The following is a 25,939-nucleotide window of genomic DNA, read 5'->3' on the forward strand; positions in this document are numbered from 1 at the left end:
TCAGGCATCTATGATGGAATGGAAATCTGATTGGCTGAGATGCAGAGTGATGAGCCATTTCATTGATAGCAGATTTCTTGGCACAAATTATCCAGCAGTATGACGAATGAGCTGGGGTTAGGAAAAAGATCACCTGTGGTTACTGGATGTGTGGCTGAGAAAAATCAGGCTGAGGAAGTTGTTGTTGAAAAGGGAAAATAGATTTTTCCATTCATCATTGGGAGGAAATTTGGAGTTTTTATTGTCTTTTTTTTTTGGTGGTGTCCAAGATGAGTAAAGTCATTATGAAAATAATACAGAGGCCCCAGGAATGGAGAGTACTCAGCATTATGTGTTCCCTCATGTTTCTGCCTGTTTAGATTCTTCTGGTCACAAGGATTTCCCACTCTATTTTACAATTATCTGAAGATCAGGAAAAAGCAGGCAACAATGCTGGCATTGGAACAGGAATCAAAAATAAAAATCAGGGAAAAATACATACATGATGAAAGGGCATGATGAGGAGATAGAGCTAAGAGTGTTACTCAATAAAACTGTATGTTTTAACAATTTTCAGAGCTACCTTATATCTCTGTCAACTCTTTTAAAAGCCCCAATAAATCCTTGATATTTGTAGACAAAACTAAAATCCTGTGGGATATATCAGAATTGCAATGACACTTGAGAGAAAAGTATATTACCTAAGATGAGGGTGAAATTTGAAATGGTATTTAGCAATGTTTTTCAACCTCAGCAACTTTAAGATAGGTGGACTTCAACTCCCAGAATTCCCCAATCAGCATAACTGGGAGTTGAAGTCCACCCATCTTAAAATTGTTAAGGTTGAGAAACACTGAAACATAGTTTATAATTACAGACGTGAACACCAGCCTCACTGCAGAGTTAAGTTGCTTTTTAAATATGACACAATTTGTAAAATAGATTATAACATGACACGGGGACTGAGAATTAATATCAGAGGTGGTATTCAGCAGGTTCTGATCAGTTCTGAAGAACTGGTAGTGGAAAGTTTGAGTAGTTCGAAGAACTGGCAAATACCCCCTCTGACTGGCCCCGCTCCCATCTATTCTCTGCCCCCTGAGTCCCAGCTGATCGGCTGGGTCTTCTTTTGTTGCCCTGCACAGGTGAACAGAGCTGGAAAGCAGGTTAGTGGGGTGGGGAGGGAATAGGGATTTTGCAGTAACCTTCCGCTGGATTGGGGTGGGAATGGAGATTTTGCAGTAACCTTCCCCTGCCACCTCCACCAAGCCACGCCATGCCCACCAAGCCACGCCCACCGAACCAGTAGTAAAAAATTTTGAATCCCACCACTGGTTCATATATATCAATCTGAATCAAGTATCTCACTGAAAATGCAGAAAGCTTTGCATAAAGCTGCTCTCCACAGCATTAAAGAAATCTGTTAGATTTTTGCTTACTCCAAAGTCTGAACAAGGATAGACAGAAGTTTCATCAGCTTAAATGTTGTTTTTCTTTCTTTTCAGTGACTCACTGAAACATACTATAAAGTAGTGTTTATTTTGCTTTCAACTTGTCATTAAATATTCAAGAAGGATGGAGGGAGGAAAGGAGTAACTTTTTTGCAATGTCTTCCAAACATAACTTTTTAAGTTTCAACTAAAATTATAGGAGAACTTGAGGGTCAGTTTATTAGATTTATATCCTGTCTTTCCTTCAGGAGTTCAACACAGCATACACCATGCTCCCACCTCTTATTTCTTTCCCACAATAACCACCCTGTGAAGTCAGATGGACTGGGGGGAAAAATGGCTGGAAAAATTACGCAACTAGCTTTCCTGACTGGGGCCAAACATAGCAACCTCATCATCAACCTATTACACATATGCTCAAATCCCTATGGTGGCTTCCTGTTAGCTTCCATGTGGAATTGCTGGTTCTCACCTACAGATTCCTACATAGCTCCTAGTTACTTGCCACCTTCCAACCCATGTGTTTCAGGACAAATTGGCAATTCCTTGTTTCTATGAAGTAGAGGCCCATAGACACTGCTTCTCAGTAGCAGTATCTCTGGTATGAAAACTCTTCCCTGAGAAATTAGTTGTCTCTCATTGTTCTGGCCTTTGGAAACTCTTAAAAATAAAATAGAAGAAGAAGAAAAATTGAGTGGCTCCAAAGAGTTATGGAAGTTGATTTGGAAGTTATGGAATGCCAAGTTTGATTATTTTTCTAAAATGCTTTGGGGTTTAAGATTTCAGAATGTTACATATTTAGTTCCTACTCTGGAACTAAAATGCTTGTAATGTATATTCCTGTCTTGCTTTACTTATTGTAAACTCCTAAGAATTTTGCATTTGTGGAGGGTATACATATGATAGATAACTAAAATAAATTGTATTATTTTGCAATTGTATTATAAACCGTGTTATTTTTGAAAGTTAAAGTATGCTTCAAACCCTGCAGTGAATCATGGCTAATTCTTCTGTGCTGTCAATATGTTCCCCCAATATTTCCTGTGGCGAAATTTTATTTTATTTTTCCTGTGCCTAGCATTCTTTTGTGTTCCTCATTTTCAACAGTTTGGGGAACTAAAGTCTGGCTTCAGTCTGGCCGTTTAGTTGGTTTTTTAAAAAGTCCCTAACAGACCTCAACTATAAAATAGTAATCCAATCACTTCTATCGAAATCTCATATAATGTAGTTAATTTAATTCTATGATGTAGAAATTGATTGATACCACTACCTGGGGCCTTTCTAAATGATAATCCAGAATGGGTGAAGTTTTACTCATCAAATAGTGTAGCCTTAATTAGGTAGTATGTACTCAATTACTGTTGCTAAAGTCCAAAAGAGAATTTCCTACTCAATAAAGTCTAAGTGGTTTTGTTCCTCTAATCCGATTTCTATAATCTCCAATTCTCTTAAATCTGATACAAGGGTTCCCCCCGCTGCCGCCTTTCTTCAGTTATTCCGTGCGGTTTTGGCTTCTGAGGTAACTCATTTTCCAGGTCTATTTGCCAAAAGTTCCCTCCAGCCAGATCTCTTCATTAAACTTTTCAGATGTGTACTCCGTTGCCTTCATAAATGGCTCCTCAGCAGACCCTTCCTCCATTTCTACTGTATCACAAATTTTGGCCACTTGGTAGTTTGTTAGCAGGATTCCTTCAAACTAAAAGATTATCTTGTTCCCAGATCTTTGTTCAGCCTCAGCAGTCTGTTATTCCAACTCATTTTCCAATTGTTAAACTTTTTAAATTTAGAAGCCAGACTAATTTCTGGAGCAGACAGCTGCTTCTGGTTTTCTAGTAATCAATCCAAATTGGTTAATTTACTTTCATTTTCAAACAACTTGAACTCTTGGTTGCATAGCATACCATCCATCGGTGTGATGTAGAATGTCAAAAGTATGCTTTTGACTTACAGAATTATCTTAAAATACTATTCAAAGGGCATTAGAGGATCCTGAGTAAAATGTCAAAAAAATCCAAGTAAGTAGCCTCATAACCTTTCCTTTGTTCAAGAAACCCCAAAGTCCTTAGATTTGCATTGTCAATCAAACAATACTAAAAAAAGAAACACATTGGAAATCTGTGCAAATCAAACATCTGATGAAAATAGAATTTTTCAAGTGCTTGAGAGATTTTACTTAGGTTATCTCCCATTGTTCTGGCCTTTGGAAACTTTAACATTCACTATTTGGGTTACAGAACTTGTTTGGCAGGAGGTAAATGCATGGAGGACCCTGCTTTGAAGATGGTGAATGGACAGAATCCATGAGAATTTAGGATTCAGCTAAACATGGCTAAGATGCTGAGCTTGTTGATCAGAAAGGTCAGCAGTTCAGCAGTTTGAATCCCTAGTGCCCTGTAATGGAGTGAGCTCCCATTACTTGTCCCAGCTTCTGCCAACCTAGCAGTTCGAAAGCATGTAAAAATGCAAGTAGAAAAATAGGGACCACTTTGGTGGGAAGGTAACAGCATTCCATGCGCCTTTGGCATTTAGTTATGCTGAACACATGACCACGGAGACGTCTTCGGACACCGCTGGCTCTTTGGCTTTGTAACAGAGATGAGCACTGCCCCCTAGAGCTGGAAATGACTAGCACATATGTGCGAGGGGAACCTTTACCTTTTTAAAAATGTACAGGGTTAGAAGATTGGGGCCATCTGAAATTTCTGAATGAAAAATTATTTCAGCCGCAGTTTTCATGACCGTGTCCATCATACTATCATACAATCTAATCAAGCTATTATGAAGGCAAATTGGAACATCGTTGTGAGAGCAATACAGTAAGGTGAATACTGTAAGTGGGAATGTAAGTGGGAATGCACAGAGAACAATCTCTTTTGGGCTAGGCATAGATGTAGCATTTTTGAGCAAACTTCTTGTAGAAAAACAACATATTGGCAAGAGAGCTAGGCTGATCCTTTCTCCTTAAGTTAATTGTGTCCTTAGTGAGAAACCTTCAAAGTTACAATTTTCTTTAGCCTGAAGAGGAAAAATCTGTCTAATTTACCATGCATTTCTACTGACTGCACATACTATATTTCTCTTTGGTAATCTGAATTAGAAATTTGAATTTAGAATGAATAAACTAATTACGTTCTTTGAGTTGAAAGTTGGTGAAAAAGAAATAATTCTGGGCTGGAGGAGAAATAATACCAAAGTGGCTTGGGAATAAATTCAATTAATTTTCATTCATAGAATGAATATGGTATAGTGATGGGAAATCTATCAGCATGTTGCAGAAAACTATGTTTAAAGTCCCCCCCACATTATATTTAAAAAATGACGAGACAGATCTTTCCCCTCAATCTGTTAAACTGAAGCCAAGCAGATTCAGTAAGAAACTTTCCATATACAAAGTATGCGTGGTAAACACAACTTTGGGCGTAAATTACTTTAAAAGTAATTACTTTAAAAGCTTTTTGGGTTAGAGCTTAAAAAGCAGGATATTTATGTCATCTACATCAAATGAACTTTTGGTCATTTAGCATGTAACCAAGATCCAAGACTTAAAAGTTCTATTCTTATTTTCTCTGCGGTTAGACCTGGTTGAGTTTGAAACCAGGAACCATAAATCCTAATCTTGGCCCTGAGTGGGCAGTGAGGTTAGTGAGAAGAAAGCAGATATGGTTATTTGGAGCACGGCTGCGTCCTCTCAGACAAACCCATTGCACTGTAGTTGCTTCTATGGATGGAGCGTTAACAGTTTGTGTGTTTAGTTAGATGGGGGTGGTTCACTTTCCTTGAATAATCCATTGTTCCTGGAACTGGTGAATAGCCAGGCATTTGTCTGAAAAGGAAACTCAAGCTGGGCTGAGAGCCAGGCCTCAGTTGGAAACAGATGCTCTCGCCCCTCTGAGCAAAACGGGTGGGAAGCCTGGCGGATATTTATGTGTGGGGGCAAAGTGCTGGTAGTGATCGCAATAGGGATTGCAACAGAATGGGCCCCAAAGAGGAAACCGTGGGCAGGGATTTTGAGTTGAGGGGATGCACCTTGTCAGGTTGCAAGTGGCAAGGCTGGGAGGCAGCTTTGGAACTGGAAATTTTGGAGGGATAATCTGCAGAACTTTTTTTTCTATGTCTTCATGCACTCTTCTCTGACTTGGCATTCTATCAGAGTACTGGGCTCTTGTGACACACACAGCAACCAAAGCTTTCTCATGCATATGTATCCTTCACTTTAGAACGCCGACTGCCCTGGCAGTGAACTTCTATCTGCTAGCTAGAAGACTGCCATCATTCTGCATATTCCGTTCTGAGAAAGAAGGATGGAGACCATCACCTCATCTTCAGCTGAGCATATATGGCAGAACTAGCTCTATCCTCACAGGCTCTATGCAGTGTTATGGATTCAAATAAAAGGGTTTGGGAGAGTACAAGGACCAAATGGTACTTTGGTTAATAAAATAATGTTAGCACATAAATCTTGTAAGACGTTGTGCTCTTGCATGGTTCTGCTGAGGTTTTTGTGCTCTCTCTCTCTCTCTCTCTCTCACTCCCTCTCTTTCTCTCTCTCTCTGTAAAACAGGGTCGCCCAGCCATTGCTTAAAATGGTGCAGTGATATTTAAGGCCTGAAAGGGAAATAGAGTATCAGGGGAAAGGGGCAAAATGATGTGCAACCCAATACAGCAAAGTGATGTTTATGCATAGAATGAAGCGAACTGGATAGAAAAATAATCCCAGTTGTGGGATACAAAAGCTTGACATTTTTTGAGGCTGATCCCTGTTTCCTGGACTCATTTTGCAAACTAGGTCTTGAGACTATATAGCTCGCATCAATTGCAGCACGTGTGCAGTGCGTTTAATTTGGCAGGGACTGGACTGTTCTCTTAAAATCAAAGGTGAGAAAACGATATGTCGGAGATCTGGGCATCTTGGAACACTGGCAGGACTGATGAATCCACAGCAATGTGATAGGGAAGTGACAGAAGAATTTAACATCACGGTATTCCGTAAAAAAATAGGTGGCGTAATTGTGAGGCGGGGGGGCAGGAGTGGGGAAGCCCACAGCCTTCTGCAAAATGATGCTCTGACCGAGTGGATGTGTTTGGGGGTACCGCTGAGATCATGTCTTCCCTCCTTTCCGTTCCCACAATGATTCTGCTGACTGGAATTGTGCCAGTAACTACCACATGAAAAAGTTGTATGTAATGGGAGCAGAGCATCATTTCATAAGTTTCCTGTTAGGACTGCATTTTTAGTGGGAATCAGAGTAGGAGTTTTAAGTATTCGGAGAATACAAGATCTTGTGAAATGAAACTCCAGGCTATGTTTGGCATTATGCGTGTTTATTATTATCCACTGTCTTCTTCACTGGAGCTGGCAAGGAGGAATCACTGATTAAGCTTCGAACTGATCAAAGGAGAAAATATTTTAAACCTATTCTGTGTGGGCCTCCTAAGAATAATTCCATCTTTCAGAAATGCTAATAATATCTCAAGAGATTGCGCTGTTGTTGTTGGGGATTCTTGTCCAAAGTACAGCATGGTTTGAAAGGTTTAAAAACCTGCCTTTTTTCTTCGTATGTTCCATTTCCACATCAAATAAAGTAGATGCCATTCATAATAAGGCAGACGTGAAAAATCAAGCAATTAACCACACAACACAGGTGTCATGCTTCTAGTGGAGACTGATTCTGAGGGAGAGGAGGAACAGCTGACAGGGAGTGGAAGTATGGCTCCAGAGGTTGTGGAGGAGGCTGGGAAAGGGCAGAGGCCGGCTGGGCAGTCAGCGGAGGACCCAGGCCCATCCCCTCTCCATCCTAGGGCATGCAGGGAGGAGAGGATAAGGGAGAGACATGGTCTACTGGGGGCGGGGTTGATCCTCTTCATGGGCTGCAGCTGTGACAACTGAATAAGAGGATGGACATGCGTATGGGCGAGTGCTGGAAACAAAGCATGGAAATATCTCTAGTTTATGGTTCCTCTCTGAGTTTGGTGTCCTTCCCAGTGTGTGCCCTGATATCTGTGGACGTCTTCCAGCCCTTAACTTGCCTGGTTTGTGTTGTCTTTTACTCTTTATAATTTAAACAGCATTTCCTCCTTGTAACTGCTTGTGTGGGAGTGTTTTGTCTTCAGTCAAGAATATTTGGAGCTTGGAAGCAAAGTGAAGGAATAACAGGGGATTTAAACTGTTTTTTGTGACTATGTTTATTTTGTATCCTGCCCTGGGTCATCACAACAGGCCACCCTCAACTTGCAACCATCATTGAATCCGCAATTAGAGTTGTGAGAGGTGTTGGTCTTTAAATGGATCACCACATGAGCACACCCAATTTCACAAGCTTTTTTGCAGCGGTCATTAAGTGAATGTGACCATCATAAAGTGAACACATGATTGTTAAGGAAATGCCATGTTATTAAGTGAACCCATTGTTCTCTATGGGGTGTTTTTTGCTAGAAACCGGAAGTAAACATCAGTTTCCAGAAAAAATAAATGTCTAAGTCACAGTCATGTGACCACGGGACTCTGGTCATAAATACAAGCCAACTGTCCAAAATTTGATCACATGAACACAGCTAGTGGTGGTGGGAGGGAGGTCTTCAGATTTTCACATCTGTCTTATAAATAGTTTTCTCAGAGTCCATTAACTGCCTGGTCATAAGTTGAGCACTACCTCTACCATTCATGTTAATTTAACAGTAAATCTCAAATCTATTCATCTGCCCAGGAAGGACCATCATTAACAATTACATTGCCCAGGTTGTCCTTGGCTTACAACAGTGACTTATGACTATTTTTCACGCTTACGACCATTGCAGTATCCCTATGGTCACGTGATTTACATTTGGATGCTTGTGCCGGGGTCATGTGATCACATTTTGTGACCTTCTGAGACAAGCAGAGTCAATGGGGAAGTTGGATTCACTTAACAACCGTGTTATTTATTCAACAACTGCAGTGATTCACTTCACAAATGTGACAAGAAAAATGATAAAATGGGGCAAAACTCACTTAACAAATTCCTCACTTAGCAACATAACTTCTGGGCTCAATTGTAGTCGTAAGTGGATTATATGTCTGATGATTGCAGTTGGAAATACAATGCTAAACGAGGCAGTGTATGCAGTGGTGGGATTTAAAATATTTTATTACTGGTTCTGCGGGCATGGCTTGGTGGGCATGGCAGGGGAAGGTTACTACAAAATCCCCATTCCCTCCCCATCCCACTAACCTGCTTTCCAGCTCCATTCTCCTGTGCAGGGCAACAAAAGAAGACCCCGCTGATCAGCTGGGACTCGGGAGGCAGAGAATAGATGGGGGCAGGGCCAGTCAGAGGTGGTATTTGCTGGTTCTCCGAGCTACTCAAAATTTCCACTACCGGTTCTCCAGAACTGGTCAGAACCTGCTGAATACCACCTCTGAGTATATGTGATGGAAATTGCATACATAGTTAGAAAGTACCAGCATTGTTTGCAATCCAAAATGATTTGAGGACAAATATTGCTTTAAACTCGAAGGACAGATTTTCAGAACACGGGGAACCAACAGCATACCCGCTGGCTTAAAAAAATAAAGTAATAGTGATTTTCCGTGACCTTACTACACCAGTATACAAATAATGTGGTATAAAGTGGCATGTGGTTCCTTAATATTTTTCCCCTCTTGGAAATAAAACTATAATTAAATTACCCTTCTCTGGCTATTTAAAGGTGATGTTGACATTTTCAAGGAACCAAGGTCCTTTTCCAGGGTCTCTAAACTATTTTGTAAATCAGTGAAGACCATCTAAATGCGGCCACCTGTCATGTTGCTAATCTGACTACAGCTAGTTGTGGGGTTTTTGCCAGAGTACGTAAAATCTTTGCTCTTGCTGTTCAAAGTGTAAGCAGTTTGTCAACATTTTTGACAAGGTTATCAAACCCCTGCTACTACCTGATACCTTGACAGACCTTCTAGCTTCCCTGGATTGCTCACTTAATTCCTTGCTTTTTACTCCATATTCTGGATGAGTTGATGACAAGGATTTGCCTTGAACATTAATATTAAGTTTGACATGTGGTTTTCAAAATTGCAACCTTTGAAAGAATGTCTGGTCTTGATGAGAAATTCATTGTTTTCCTGAGTAGCCTTGTTTCTCTGTTGCTTAATCCCTCTACTTGCTAACAGCTGGAGATCAGTTGGAATTTGTGTCCTGCTTTAACCCTGAAGATCAACTCTTCTGTTAAGTATAAGGAAAGGGAGCCATTAAATGGGGGGAGTAGATAAAATATTCCTGTTACAGAAGTTCTGAAAAGAGTGACAGTAACATTTTTCTCACAAAACTATATTTGATATTAATTAGCTGGCTTAATACAGATACTACTTGCTTAACAACCACCTGTTCAGCAATCATTTGAACTTGTGACAGTGCTGAACGAGTGGTAGTTATGACCTGTCCTCAAACTTCTGTCCATTGGAGCATCCCTGCATTTATGTAGACACCATTTGCAATCTTTGTTGGCTTCCTACAAGCAAAGTCAATGGGGAAGCCAGCAGTAAGTTGCAAATGGTGACTGCCTGAGGTCCTTGCTAATGACACGGTAGGACTCCCTTAATGATGGTAACCAGGAAGTGATTCCATTCCCAGTTGGTATTGTTCACTAAGGACTACCTGTATTTTATATTCAATACTAATATTTGAGGACATCAAAAACCCATTTTAATTGTATAAGCAATGCTCTGCAATAATGTTCAATGAGAAGAGTTCTTTTGCAGTCACTGTGAATAAATTCTATATGATTTCTGTTATCTTATCGTTTTATCCCAGTAGAGATCTAAATAAGAAATACGCTCTTTTAGAAAAAAACGAACGTGCATGCTTTATGTCATTATAAATATTAAAAGTCAGATTTTAGAATCGAAGTTTAGAATTTGCAAAATTTGAAAATCCTGCCTGTATTTCCAAAAGGTGTTTCAATACTACAGTAATTTGAAATGATCTTTTATGTTAAAGACCACAATCACCCGGCCTTGCATGATATTGATTCTTCCTACATTATATGGGTTAGAGGTGCCTGATAGTCTTTATAATTTTTATTAAAACTTTCAAACAAGAAGGTATAAACATTAACTAATATAAAGAAGAAAGGAAAAAATAACAGAAATGTAAAAAGTGCAAGAAAAAAAAAAGTTGAAGAGAAATAGAAAAGAAGGAAATAAGATAAAAAATGGCTTCTGATATTCTTCACAGCAGTTCTAAGTACAAATATATTTTTAACTTCTCTCTCTAAAGTTTTATGTCATAATTTTTCTTCTTTCTATAATCTATCATGTCTAATCATGTCTCACAAATTCATTTTTTAAATTTGTTTGCAAAATGTCCATAAGAAGCTTCCTATCACCAATAAATGCAGATATTTTTTCTCTAATGAAAGAAGTTTACCCATTTCAGCAAAATCTATCAAGCGTGTTTAGAGGATATAATTTTTTTCTTATTTTGTAGTCACCTCATTTCATTTACCAGTTGTATAGCCAATGTAGATACCATCTTCCTAAACCTGCATTCTTGTATTTTCCCATTACTTCTTCCATGTTTGTTTTCGTTCCATAAAAATTGATTACGAAGGAATATAATATAATAATATCTTTGAATGTGGTGCCAGCTCCCAGAATGTTGCTCAATTAATTTGTAAAGGTTGAAATCCCCATTAGTTACTCTCAATCTATTTCTTCCTTTTTTAAAAACAAATCCGAATTGTGCTAAGTAATGTTCGAATTGTTTATTCACATAATACCAGGACATGCGTATTAGTAGAAATCTTCCAATGGAATCATTTTAATAACAAACTGAATCTTTCTGCCGGGAAGTTATTATTTTCCATTCTTAGTGTTGCGTAAGAAAAAAAAAACAAAGGATAGGGAAGCTCAGGAATCTTACAAGTGAAAAGCGTTGTCTAAACATCCTCCAAATACTGTAAGCTCTATGAATGAGGCACAGTGATGTTTAAAAAAATGTCTTGAAGCATCGCAAATATCCACTGAAACTGATTTTGGTTTTCCCATAATGAGGCATTTTAGGTATTCCATTTAGATTTTAGTGAATATTGGTAATAAAGCATATTTGGATACATAGGTATCTCACAGTAAACCATTTGGGTTTAGAAACACATTGGGACTTTTTACATGTTCTTTTGTACCTCCACCTATGTCCTGAATGTACGTTGGCACAAGTGTAACTTCTGAAGTTGGTCTCTGAGAGCATCGCATATCCACATGTGATTTTGGTGGTGCTTCATATATTACAAAATTCCTACGTAAGAAGATGAACTTTAGACAGTCATATCTGGTGACTGTACAATGGTTGTGTAACAGGCAAGATCATTTGCATGCTGATTCCATACTGATGTTGAGAGTTGAGGGATTTTGCGATGAATCAAACCACTGGACCTGCTTTCCTCAACTTGGTATCCTCCAATAAGTTGGCCTTCAACTTGTGTAATTCCCAGCCAGTGTGACTTTTAAGTAAATTCCCCTGAGTTCCCATCTAACCTTCTTTAAAAGGGTAAGAAAGTAATAGAAAAATTACAGAATTTAGGGGAAAAGGGGAAAATACATTTAAAAACCCTATGAAAATAAAACAAGCAAACAAAAAAAATAGTGAAAACTATTTGTGTGTGTATGTGTGCGCGCGTGCGTGTGTGTATTAATAACATTTCTAAAGTTACCTTAGGAAACATGTTGTCTAATATTACAAAACGTCACAAAATCTATGCCCAGGAAATGCATTGAGTCTCTTTTAATTAAGAGATAAAATTGCCTTTTTAAAATGTATGTCACATATCTCTTGAATCTAATCCTTACTACCAAAAATATTACTACTTTTCTAATTCCTCAAAATAATTTTCTTAGCTTCACCCTAGTCCAGAAACAACCATAACTCCTCAAAAATAGTCAAATTCCAGAGTTTTAGGATTTAACATCTTTAACACTAAACTTTCCCCCCTTAAATTGGTTTATCTACTGTATCTTTAAATATTATTCCAAAGTGATATTAGTAAATCACAGGACAAAATTATATAAATCATTGAGCCCTCAATTATTTTACATCATCACTAGAGAAAGTCATTGTGCAAGTATTCTGTCTCCCTTTCTGTAATGTATTGTTTTTATGGTAAGAGAAATTATGGATGAAATGTTGGTAAGACACAGAGAGTTACAAATAGAAAACAACATCATCTGAATTGGTTTCTGGCAGAATTCCATGTATGCGGCTAGATAAGTGCACACTAAAAATCTTTTTAAATTATATATCAAGATCCAAAGTCATGGGAAGGCAGCATTGCAAGATTTCTGCTTTCTTACCTGAGCCTTCCTCAAAATGCCTATAAAGATGTTAAAATCTCACGTGACATTTTGCACCATATCTGAAGTGGGATGCTCAAAATCTTGTGAGATAGAACAGCCTTATGAGTTTTTGGACAATTTAAGGAATAACAAGGTTGCAGGGAACAGACCCTGCATATTACAAGGTGAAGCTAACTGAAAAGGTTTGTCAAACCTATCCTAAGATAAACAGGGCTTTATATAATGCATATTTCAATTTAGTTCAATAGTAAATTGGCAACCCAAACAGTTAACTTCCAAATAGATGCAATAAAATAACTTAACTTCCAAATAGATGCAATAAAATTTCCCCCTTTGGCAACCCAGCCATAATATTTTACATCATCTACACTTTCAGATCCAAGCTGAAAAGCATCCTCTGGGGGAGTACATTACACTAACTTAACCATTGTCATGATTTAGGACTGTATTTCCAGGTTCAATTACAGTCGTAAATTGAGGACTACTTGCAAGGATGTCATTACTATTTTGTATTCCTCATTTCCCAGAAGAACATATTTTGAGAGCAGATTCATTCTGGGCTTGGTATACTGGCAGCATCTGCCTCATCTTGCTGGGGCACAGTTAAGCAGAGTCAGGTATGGATAGTACCCTTTTCATTTATTTACAGTAGGCACTTAAAAGGTTTGCTCAGGTAACTCATTTTAAAATACAGCTCTGGGTGACTCATAACCATAATTCCCAAGCTAATAAAAACATAAAACTGGCACCTTAGTCACCCCTTTGGGATGCCCCAACATCAAACATCCTCACTCAATCCCAGTGCCTGGGTAAAAAGCCAGTCTTGATGACTTCCCAGAAGGCTAAATGTTTGGGTACCTGTGTTCTCTCCCCACCCTCTCCCCCTTCTCTGTGTATGAATATATTCTATAAGGTGACCTGGTAAGCTAGGCAGATACTCTCAGGCAGAAGACCTACAAAGAACCTATGCCATGCAGGACTTTGGAGATGGTAACCAATACTTTGAATTGCACCTGGAAGAAAGGAAACTGGGAGCCAGCACAGCTTGGACAACCGAAGTATAATGTAGGCAAAACTAGAAGCATCCAGAACTGTGTGTACAAATCTGTTCTGCAGCAGGTGTAGCTTCCAGATAGACCTCAAGGGCAGCCCCATGTAAAGTGCATTGCAGTAATGCTATCGGGCAGTGACAAAGGAATAACTTTCCTTGGGAAACCATCAAGGAATTATTCCAGGCTTTCGGCTGGCCTGGGAAGTAGAAGGAGAAAAAAAAAACAACTTACCCACCACCCCTAAATAAGGCAGTGGCAAACTGCTTCGCTACTTGCCACCCTGTCAGCTAGGAAGGCAGCATGAAAAATAAATATATTTTTTTTCAAATCAATTCATTTGTAGACAACCTGGTGTCTTCCAGAAGTTTGAAACATGTATGTAATGTATGTATGTATAATATATATAAAGGTATAGTATAAAATTATGAAAGCAAATAACAAGAAACAAAAAGCAGAGTAAATTCAGTTGCAATCAAAATTAAAACCAGTATCATTTACATCACTTAATGTTGCTTCAATTTTCATTGGCCGTTGTTTCAATAATATGTTTATGTGTGCCCCAGGAATACCTTCTGGTGTCACATATTAAACATCAGGTGGGGCTATAATTTAAACCTTCACTGGGAGATTTCCTTTCCCGGTAAAGTGTATGTACTACAGGCTGCTTCTAGTAAAGCTGGATTTCATGACATATCAAGATAGTTTATTGACCACAATTAGGAAGCTCTTGGCTGTTTTACCAAGGACTTCTGCTTTCAGCTCAGCTAAAGGAAAAATTAGGAAGATTGATAGCAAAACTAGGCTTGTAGTCATTCAGTTACATTAAAACCCCACTTAGGGTAGCAGGAAAATATTATAAAACAGAAATAAAAATACAACAGTTTCTTCATATCCAATATAATTTGGTTCAAACTAACAGAATACAATTTATATGCATGGTACTGGTATCTTTTGCAAATCCTGGCAACATCTTGATGTTCTGTTTACTGGCAATATATTTAAGCCTTTCCGAATCTATGATTCCTGCGTAAACATTGTCTGCAGTAATTACATGCACAATTACCAGTAAGAATAGCATTTGGTGTCATACGTAATATGTTGCAATTGTTTGGAAAACTAATTCATAAATTAATAGATGGAGCAAGTATATTCTTTTTGGGTGAACATTTAACTTATAAATTTAGGCTGGATTTCAAGCTGATACATGCAGGTTTACTGGAGACTTGCAATATGACAGATCAAATGTCTCTGGTGGAGTTTTATATCATTCAGTGTATTTCAACTTACAAACCACCAAGTATTAATAAATCTGTTGTAGTTGAGCAATGAGAGGCTAGACCAGGGCTTGGGTGCAACAAGACTTTATTGGAACAATAAAGGACTGAGCGTGTTAGCCCTGCCTGGAGCAGGCTTCCAGCGATCAGCGGCTGGCCGGACCCTGCAGCTGGCTTTTATAGCCGGCTGTCTAGGGAGGCCAGCCAATGAGGGGCAGCAAACGCCCCCGCAGCATGAACGGACCTGGGTGGGGACTTTGGCAAGTTCCAGGGACATAACACCCCTTCCCCCCAGATGCGAACACGCATAGTCACTTAAATAAGCGGGCGGTCTGTGCTGGCGCCCCGAGCGTCGTAACTCCAGTGAGTTACCAAGTGTCTCAGAGTCCGAGGAACCTGGTAGCGTTGGTGATGGGGTGCAGCCTCGCTCTGGGGTTTGCACTGGCACCGGTGTGGTGCTTCTGGTTGGCGATGTTGTGGTCCCGTCTACTGGTGCCGGTGGCGGACCCATCTGGCAGTCCCGGTCTACTGCCAACTCTCCTGGTCCGGGTGTAGGTGGTGCAGTGGCTCTGGCATGGTCTTCGATGGGAGCTTGGTGTGGCACCTGGGGGTCAACCTGAGCCCACGATCCGACACTGGCGAGGGTACCCTGTCGTTTCCTTAGCTGATCCAGGTGCCTTCTCCAGATGCGGCCGTCTTCCAGCTGGACTCGGTACGACTGGGGGCCGGTGATGGCTACTATCACTCCTGGGATCCACAGCGGGTCTCCGGCATAGTTCCTCGCAAATACGAGTTCCTGCAAGACAAAATCTCTGACCCCTGTCATTGAAGCGAGAGGGGTGTCAGGACAATAGTGAGGGTGGAGCCTATCCAACACAGTTCTTAGGCGCCTACCCATTAGAAGTTCTGCAGGGGACTTGTTTGTGACCATGCAAGGGGTCGAGTGTTGGCTCAGCAAGAAACGGGAGAGCCTGTGATGCCAATCTTCTTTGCTGAATCTGGCTAATGCTTCTTTTGTGGATCTAACGGCTCGTTCTGCCAATCCGTTGCTGGCAGGATGGAAGGGGGCCGTGAAGATATGTCGGATGCCAAGATTTGTGGCAAAACGGCTAAATTCTGTTGAGGCAAACTGGGGGCCGTTATCTGAAACAATGGTGTCTGGTAACCCGTGTGTTACGAATAGGCGAGTTAGAGCCTTGGTAACTGCTAGCGTGGTGGTTGTGGATAGTTGGGCCACATCGATCCATTTTGAGTATGAATCTACGACCACCAAGAAGGTCTTGCCGTGAATCGGACCCGCTAAGTCAATGTGTAGCCTTGACCAAGGTGCGTTGGCGCTCTCCCACTTTGTGGGGTGGTGACTGGAGGGGATGGTCTGGATTCCTGGCAGGGTTGGCATGAGCTTACCCACTTGACGATGTTGTCGTCCAGGCCCGACCACCAGACGTAGCTTCGTGCCAACGCCTTCATCCGGATGATGCCCGGGTGGCCCTCGTGTAGTGCCTCTAAGACTGGTGTGCGGAGTGAGGCCGGAATAACCACCCGGGTGCCCCACAGCAGGCAGCCCTGTATGCTAGACAGCTCCTGTTGACGGGTCTTAAAAGGTGTGAATTCGGCTGAGAGGTTTGAGCCCGGCCACCCCCTCCTCACCCAGTCCAGTACCTGGGCGATGGTTTTGTCCGTCTTGGATTTGGTGGCGATGTCGAGAGCGGTGACAGGGAGGTCGAGCTCGGTGACATCGAAGATGGCTTGGACCGGGGCCGGGTCTTCTGCTGGAGCTGGCAGGGGGCAGCGGCTGAGGGCGTCTGCGTGACTTAACGTTTTTCCTGGGCGGTGGATGAGCTTGTACGAATAGGCCGCCAGGAACAAAGTCCACCTCGTCATTCTGGGAGACAACACTTGGGGAGTCTGCTTGTCCCCGGAAAAAAGACCCAGGAGAGGCTTGTGGTCCGTGATTAGCTCAAAGTTGTGGCCAAACAGGAATTCATGAAATTTCTTAACCGCGGCCACTGCGGCTAAAGCCTCCTTGTCGATCTGACTATAGTTACGCTCTGTTGCTGAGAGCGTTCTGGAAAAGAAGGCAATCGGTGCCTCAGAGCCGTTGGGTAGTCTATGGCTTAATACGGCGCCAATCCCAAAAGGGGAAGCATCCGCGGCTAGTACCAGTGGAAGGTGTGGGTCGAATTGAATGAGGACCGCGTCAGATGTGAGCAGTGATTTGACTGCGCGAAAAGCGGTGTCTTCCTTGTGTCCCCAGTGCCAAGGTGCTTTTTTATCTAAGAGCCTGTGTAGAGGCTCTGCTACTGATGCTTTGTGAGGTAGAAATGATGCATAAAAGTTCAATAATCCCAAAAAGGCTTGTAGCTCGGCTTTAGTGGTTGGCGTGGGTGCCTCATGAATTGCCTTGACCTTGGACTCTAGGGGGTGGATGCCTGAGGCGTCAATCTTATAGCCCAGAAAGTCCACCTGTCTAGTGGCAATGGCACATTTTTCCTTTTTTAATTTGAGGCCATGCTGTCTGAACCTGTCTAACACTGCTCTGACTCTCTGGAAGAGTTGGGGTCTGTCCCTGGCCGAGACCAATATGTCGTCGAAGTAGGGTACTATGCCAGGGAGGCCCTGTAGTATACGCTCCATGAGGGATTGGAAAATCCCCGGGGCAACACTTACGCCAAACTGGAGACGCTTGCACCGGAAGGCACCCCTGTGAGTCACAATGGTCTGCAGTTCCGCCGTTTGGTTGTCAACGGGGAACTGCTGATACGCTTGCAACATGTCCAATTTGGCAAAAATGTTGCCAGGGTCAAAGGTATGCAGTAAATCTTGAATGACCGGGACTGGGTACGCGCTAACTTGTAGAAAGCGGTTGATTGTTGTTTTGTAATCAGAACAAATTCTCAGACTGCCATCCTTTTTGAGGGGTGTGACAATTGGCGTCTCCCATTTGGCGAAGTCTGTCAGCTCGATGACCCCTTGCTTTAATAATTTATCGAGCTCTGCGTCCTGTTTAGGCCGAATGGCGAATGGGACTCTACGCGGTTTCAGCCGGACTGGAACCGCTTGGGGTCAACTGCAATGAGATGGGGTCCCCTTATAGCACCCCAACTCATTGCTGAATACGTCTGAGTAGTCAGTGAATAAGGAGTCAGTGTCAGAAGCTGAGACAGCATGGACTCCTGTTAACCCTAGGCCGAGGTAGGGGAACCAATCAAGCCCCAGAAGACTGGGGAGGTTGCCGTTAACTACCACTAGAGGCAGGTGGCCTTTAAAAGCTTTAAAATTAACAAGGAACTTGCCTTTGCCGAGCACTGGAATGTCTTTTCCCTGGTAATCCCTCAAGGAGATCTGGCACTTCTGGAGCTGGTTTCTGGATAGTCTGGGCTGGATTTTCTTGAGGGTGCTCCAAGAGATGATTGAGAGCGCTGACCCCGTGTCAACCTCCATACGACAAGGTTTACCTTCTAATAGAACGGAAAGTGTTATTTTACTAATAGAGTGACAGGTGTGGTTAGCATGGTAGCAAGTGTGACAATTTAGTACTTGCCTTTGAGGCCCAGAATGGGAAAAGGAAGGAACCTTTTGTGCTGAGTTGTGCGCGGCCTGGCAGACTCTAGCGATGTGGCCTTTTTTGTGGCACTGGTTACAGATGGCACCCTTGAATTTGCACGTAGCTCTTGAGTGAGGTCCTCCACAGGATAGGCATAGGATGATGTGTTTGGGTGCGCTGTTGGTTTCTAGCCTGGCTCCTGCCTGTGGTTGTTTGGCATGGGTGAGGCGGTGGATGTCTGTTTGCTCGTTAGGGTCGTCTTCGTTGACTACCTCTTCTGAATGAACGGTGGCGCAGCTTTGTTTGGGAACGGGGCCTTGAATTTCAGTGGCGGACTGGGTTGCCAGCTCTGCTGCCAAGGCTTCCTCGACGGCCTGGGATAGGTTGAGGTCCTTCCTGGCGAGTAGTCGCCTCTGGAGGTGAAGGTCTTTGACCCCGCAGACAAGCTGGTCGAGGAGCATGTCATCAAGATAGTTCCCGAACCCGCAGTGGAGGGCTGCAGTCCTCAAGGCGGCCATATACTGATTGACGGTTTCCTTTTCTGCTTGCTTCCTCATCCGGAAGGTGAAACGCCTCGCGATTTGTGAGGGCCTGGGGGAGTAATGGTTGGTGAGAATTTCTAGCAACTCTGGCCAGGGGACATTTTTTAACTCACGTGGAGCGACGAGTGCTGTGGCAGTATCAAAAACGATGGCTCCGCAATAGCTGAGGAAGAATGACTTTTTTCTGTGCTCCCCAGCATCAGCCAGACCGATAGCATCGATGTAGTGGTTAAAACGATTCTTGTATGACTCCCATTTTTCTTCTTCCGGTTTGAACGGTGGGAAGGCTGGGTTGGAGTTCATGATGAGGACTCCTGCGTGATATGCTGTTGAGAAATCTCTCTGGGACACAAATGGCACTTGTGCTCTCGTTAGTCTAGTGACTTCAGCTCTGGAGAGGCTTCATAGACCTCTCTGCTCTCTCTCTGGGCTACAATTGGGCTGAGCTGCAACGACTGTTGGCAGCGTTTTGAAATTCGCGCTCCTGGAGAGCGTAGGCGGTGCTGGCTTGCCGCCTCTGATAGCGCTTTGAAAATCGCGCCTGCGTGAGTGTCAGTAGTTCGGAATAACAGCACCGCGCTGTATTCCGGCTAGAAATCCAAACGACAGCCGTTTGAATTTTGCGCTCTTTTTGTGCTGAGCGGCTGCGGCTCGCAGCGCTTCACTTTCCTCTGTAGCTTGCTAACAAGCGGCTACAGACGCTATTACTTTCGCTCTTGCTGACCGAGCTCTCCGGCGGCGCGGCTGCGGCTCAGCGGTTATTTTAGTGATTTCAGCTGTTGCGAATTGCCTCTGGTAGCCATCCCATCCTCGTCGCCAGTGTTGTAGTTGAGCAATGAGAGGCTAGACCAGGGCTTGGGTGCAACAAGACTTTATTGGAACAATAAAGGACTGAACGTGTTAGCCCTGCCTGGAGCAGGCTTCCAGCGATCAGTGGCTGGCCGGACCCTGCAGCTGGCTTTTATAGCCGGCTGTCTAGGGAGGCCAGCCAATGAGGGGCAGCAAACCCCCCCGCAGCATGAACGGACCTGGGTGGGGACTTTGGCAAGTTCCAGGGACATAACAAAATCATTGGATTGTAACAAAACAATCAGCTTGCCTACCTGCCCTGCCTTCCTTCCATTGACTCTAAGTTGCTTAAAAGACCAATGTTTCATATTAAGATTGAAAACAATTCATACTTATACTTGTTCATTTACAGTGTTTATTGAGTTTATTTATTTGTGCCTGGCCATTTGGATCATTTTTCTCTGTAAATAAATGAACAGATACAATATTTTGGCTCATTTTAATTGGGATCTCTCTATCTATTTTTAGGACTTGGGTGGAGAATAGATGATGCTTTAGGTCATATTTATTCAGAAATATTGAAAATTCAAAAGGATTCACAAACTTTTAAGCACCACTATACATGGCTCCTTGTTTTGCACAAATCTGTGTTGTAATTTCTTTTAATGGCATTGAGCAATACTTGCCATTGCAGCGACTTTTGTGGCAGACCATGGTCTCTAATGGGACTGTGAACCTTTGGTGATTCTTCCTTCTTCTTCTTTTTCCAGCTGACAACCTCCAAATACCCAGTGGTGGTGAAGATGGGACATGCTCATTCTGGAATGGGAAAGGTGAGGGTATAAAATTTCTCAAAAAAACCTGAGCCCGAGTATTCTCAAGGGTGCTCACAAACCACCATCCTGCAATAAAATTCAACCAAATATTACCGCAGAATCAGTGGTTCAGCGAAAGGAGTCTCTTTTGTCCCCATGTCCTTTGACTAGCAGGCATAGCCTTAACATCAAAAATTGGTCAGGTTTTTTTGGGTATTCTCAAGCAGTTTTTCACTGTAGCGTAGCATTTCCCCAATAAGTGTTAACCTCAACTTTACAACTCAGCTCTGTGACCTTAATTAGTACCCCCCCACCAGTGTGACAGCTGCCTGAAATTGACAAGACCTTAATTACAAGTGGAAGTCTTTTGCCTCCTAAGGGTTAGTACCTTCTCAGTGTTTATTCCCCAGTGTGTGCCCCTTTACTCACTTGTAATCCCTTCATCTCCAATGAATAAAAATCCAAATACCATCTTGGTAGTGTATCATCCTCTTTTTCCAATGGTCCCTGCTGCCCTTTCCCTGTTCAGACATCTGGTAACCCTCCCTTGGAGGGGAGTCATGGGATTGGCAGTGATCTGAAACTGAGGCATAGTGCCAGGCACAGGGACACTCAGTGGGGTCAATCATTTTCACCTTCTAAAAATGTTCTGCTCACTCAAGGCACTTTGACTCAGGAGAAGGGAGAGGGCCTGCAAGGCAACTCAAAAAGTTTTTGTTTTTTAAATGCTCTAGATTAATTAGTTGGCCTTCATCTTTGTTTATCTCGGTATCTGTTACATGCTGATCACTTAGATCCCTGCTCTGCCTGGAATGCAAAGTTTATTACCTAGGCCCCAGAGCTGCTAAGCTCCTGCTTTGTGTCTCTTCCCAAGTTGCAAGTAACAGTATGTTCTTTTCCTCTTTCCTAAGTTATTTTCATTGTTGAGACAGAAACCCATTAGATTTGTAGTGCATTCCCATTTTGGCTCTGAGGTCTCCAATTCCTCTCCTTTTCAGGGGCAATTGTGGGAAGAATAATCTTTCCTCTCAATAACATCTGTCCCAATTAGCCACAAATAGATCTCCAGTGTTAAAATATTTCCCAGCAATTCCAGCTGCAATTTATAATGGATTCCACTTTTGTTTAGGAACAAGTATAGAAATTGATTTTGTTTGTTTCTTTATTTAACTGTACTTATGACCTAGCCCGGTCCTGGAGGCCTTGGGCAGCATAAAACCACAAACAAAGGCCAAAACATAAAGAACCCACAGTATAATGAAAACACCATGAGAAAGCAAAAACAAACTCAAGATAGCTACCCACAACCATTCAGCTGGGACCAAAGACTTGTTAGAATCGAGCTTTTGAGCTATTTCCAAAACATCTGCAAAGTGGAGGCTTAGAAACTTCTGCAGGGAGGGTATTTCCACCAAGAAGGCCTGCTGTCTGATCCATACCTGCTTTACCTCACAAAACAGGTGTGGGGTGGCAGATTCTCTCTGGAAAACCAGACTGGATGAGTACATTTGGCTGGAGAGCTGTTGCCTGATGTTTGTGAAAACAACAAAAAACAAAAACAAAGGAACAAAAATTGACAAGAACAGAAGAGAAACAAACCCACACACTCCAGGCAATTTCACTCATTGTTGTTAAAGGCCTGGGGGAAGCCAAGTTTTTAAAGCCCTTCAAAATACCAGCAGGGTGGGAGCCATCTGGATCTCAGGGAGAGCTTCATTCCAGAGAGCAAATTCTACTATAGAGAAGGGGCATTTCTGACATCCTGACAGATGGCATTATTCAATCAAAGGAACTCAAGAGAGTGCCTGCCAGATTAAATCAGGCAGCTTGATACTATGGGACAGAGGTGGTATTCAGCAGGTTCTAACCAGTTCTGGAGAACCGGTAGTGGAAATTTTGAGTAGTTCGGAGAACCGGCAAAAACCACTTCTGACTGGAGATTTTACAGTATCCTTCCCCTGCTACGCCCACCAAGCCATGCCCGCAGAACTGGTAGTAAAAAATTTTTTGAATCTCACCACTGCTGTTGGAGATATGTGGTTCCTTAGGCCCTGTGCCATGTAGGGCTTTAAAGGCATTGTCTAGTACCTTGAACCATGAAGCGCAAATGCTTATATCACCATACCACCACCATACTATTGCTGCCATCATTGCTGCAATCTAGACCAATTGAAAATTCAGAGTGGTCTTCAAGGGTAGCAGTGTGTAGAACATGCTACAGTAGTTAGGCCATGGGGTGACCAGGGCATCAGTGACTATCTGAAGAGCCTCCCAGGCTAAGAAAGGACCGAACTTGGTGCACCAGATGAAGCTGTGCAAAGGTCTTCCTGGCCAAGGCTACAACCTGGTCCTCAAGCAGGAGCTGTGAACCTAGGAAGATTGCCAGTTTGCACACTCTTAAATGGAGGGATGCAATCCCACCCAGTCAGAGATGGAATATAGACCAAATACCTCCGGCCACTTAATTTTGGTGGGATTGAGTCAGAGATGGTCTCTCCCTGTCCAAATCTGCATAGCTTCCAGACACAGGGATAGAACATCAACAGTCTTACTTGACCAATCCAGAATCATAAATGTATCAAACCCCAGACCAGTGGATGACCTTACACAGTAACTGAAAAGGAGATGAGAAGAATGGAGCCATGTGCATTTCCACAAAAGAGGGGCCAAGAGAATGATTTCTCTCTCCTCTGCCCCCAAGAATACCAACAGGAATTGGTCTAGAGAAAGGAAGAGAACTACTGTATATGTGTGTTTCCATTACCCAGCCCGTGGAACTGACTTAGAAGGATACTGTGGTTGACAATATTGATAGCTGCTAAAAAATCAAGAGCAGAAAGGATGGATGCACCATCTTCATCTGACTCTACCATAAGTTGTCTACATCAATGACCAAAGTTGTCTCTATTAAATCTCAGGCTGAAGCCTGAGAGAAATGGGCTCAGATAACCCATTTCATCCAGGTTTTTACCAACTGCAGACCATGTCAACAACTTTTCCCCAAAAGGAAAGGTTGGAGACTGGATGATAGATGTCAAAAATCAATTGGGTCTGAAGATGGCTGGCATCATTGGCTCTTTCAAGGCAAGAGGCATCATCTCCTTTGTCAAAGAGGCTGACACTACAGAATGGACCCAACGATTAGATGAGAATTTCTGCTAATTTTTGATGGCGGGCTGAATCCATGAGAAAATGATGTCAGTAGGCTTCTAGCACTATCTATTTAAATTATTGTTTTTGTTTTTGTATTTTCATGCTTAACATTTTGGGGAAAATAAATAAAAATAATGGGCTACAGGTAGAAGGCACTATTGTATTCCTGTATGACATGATCAAATGAGGAAGAGAAATTCACACAATAAAACCTCATCAGGAAATATGTAAAACATGCAATTTGGGAGGGTAGATCTGATTTCAAAATTCAGTTGCTGAAATGTGGGTGATGTAGGCTTATTTGCTTATATTTGATACAGTAAATGCAAAGGCTTCTGTTTGTTACAGGTCAAGGTGGAGAACCAGTATGATTTCCAGGACATTGCCAGTGTAGTAGCTCTCACCAAGACCTATGCCACCTCAGAACCTTTTATTGATGCCAAGTATGATATCCGTATACAGAAGATTGGCAATAACTACAAAGCCTACATGTGAGTCTGGTGAAAATTCCCCTTGTTTATATCTCCTTACTCTTAGCAAATGTTGCAACTTCCCCCCTTGAAGCTTCTTGACCTGCACTTGATCCCACTATTACTTAAATCAACTTTTTTTCTACTTGCCTCCTCCCATCAGCAGAATGATGTCTTCCATGAAGCTTTATTGATCCTGGTCAGCATTTTCAAGTCACTTTCTAGAAACAATCCTATAAGAGGTGACCAAATGCAAAAGTTTGGGTCTCGCATCTTTAATAAGTGATCTAAGTATGAATTTTGGCAAACACACATTGTCACATAAGATTGAAATATCTACATTTGCTGAAATTCTCTCTTTTTTTTTATAAACAATGAGAGATACCCACCCTTTTTGGGCGGGAACTATATTTGTGCTATCTCTGAAGGAAAGTTTAGATTGTACCTCTTTTGAGGACTCAGTTTCTCAAAACACCATATTTAATATACCCTTCATTTGACAAGCCCCATTTGAATTAATTCCCCCTTCTCAATCTGTATCAGTCTCTTTCCTGATGTTATTGACCTCCTTTTTCAAGGAAACATTTGTTTTTTGTTTCCTCACTGGATCTTTAATACAATGTCCTCTTTCCTCTGGCAGGAGGACCTCTGTTTCAGGCAACTGGAAAACCAATACTGGCTCTGCCATGTTGGAGCAAATAGCTATGTCAGATAGGTGAGTGGCATAGATGGGGAAATATGATTGGGTAGATAGAAGGGATTATAAATAAATGCTTAGAATAGGAGGACTCTTCCTCTCTATGGCTTCCCAAGCTCTGTGGCTTCCCAAGCTCTGACTAAACATATCTGAGTGAAAGTGATAAAATTAGGAGGGCTCTCTACTTGTGCTACATTTATAATTTTGTCTCTGAATTTTCCATTCTGCGGTAGGTACAAGCTATGGGTAGACACTTGTTCCGAAATCTTTGGTGGTTTGGACATCTGTGCAGTAGAAGCTCTACATGGCAAGGATGGGCGTGACCACATTATTGAGGTGAGGTGTGGGAATGCTTATATTTTAATGAATATACCAGGGAACACAAACCTTTTAAAAAATTGCTAAAAGAAGGGAAGATTAGAATTTATAAGGTAAAGAGCCAGGTTAAAAGGTTCTTTTTAAATTGAGGATTTTAAAGCAAATCAGCTCTTTTTAACAAGTTGGTTCTCGAAATAATGAAACCTCAACATAAATGTGTTTTTAGGATACCGGGACAGTATTGTATTCTCCCTGGCCAAAGAGATTTGAGTTGAAATCCATTTTCAGCTGCAATACTCACTAGATGGCATTAGGCCAATGACTTTCTCTCTCCCCTTTTACTCAAAAAATACAGCATTGATTTATTCTGTCAGGGAACCTCTGTCATTGCTATTGTTGCAGAAAACCTTATAGAGATTTACTCAAAAGATTTGGGGAATAGTTTGGAAAAACCTTGACCCACATAAAAAAATAATGTTTTTACTAATATTCAGAATATATACTGTAGTTCAAAGCAACTGGCAGTTAATGT

The 25,939-nt window shown here is 42.0% G+C and overlaps 1 protein-coding gene across 1 annotated transcript in view; it reads left to right on the top strand.

Annotated features, from left to right (window-relative positions):
• The window catches only part of SYN1 (synapsin I), a 102,408-nt gene that overhangs the window by 69,921 nt on the left and 6,548 nt on the right, over window positions 1-25,939 (top strand). The window contains exons 6-9 of the mRNA XM_026711633.2: window positions 20,725-20,787; window positions 24,271-24,413; window positions 25,033-25,107; window positions 25,323-25,425. Coding sequence (XP_026567418.1) covers window positions 20,725-20,787; window positions 24,271-24,413; window positions 25,033-25,107; window positions 25,323-25,425 — 384 coding nt within the window. The remainder of the gene's footprint in view (window positions 1-20,724; window positions 20,788-24,270; window positions 24,414-25,032; window positions 25,108-25,322; window positions 25,426-25,939) is intronic.

The sequence above is a fragment of the Pseudonaja textilis genome, chromosome 2, assembly GCF_049901715.1.
Source record: "Pseudonaja textilis isolate UNSWEBS1 chromosome 2, rPseTex1.2, whole genome shotgun sequence".
Lineage (NCBI taxonomy): Eukaryota > Metazoa > Chordata > Lepidosauria > Squamata > Elapidae > Pseudonaja > Pseudonaja textilis.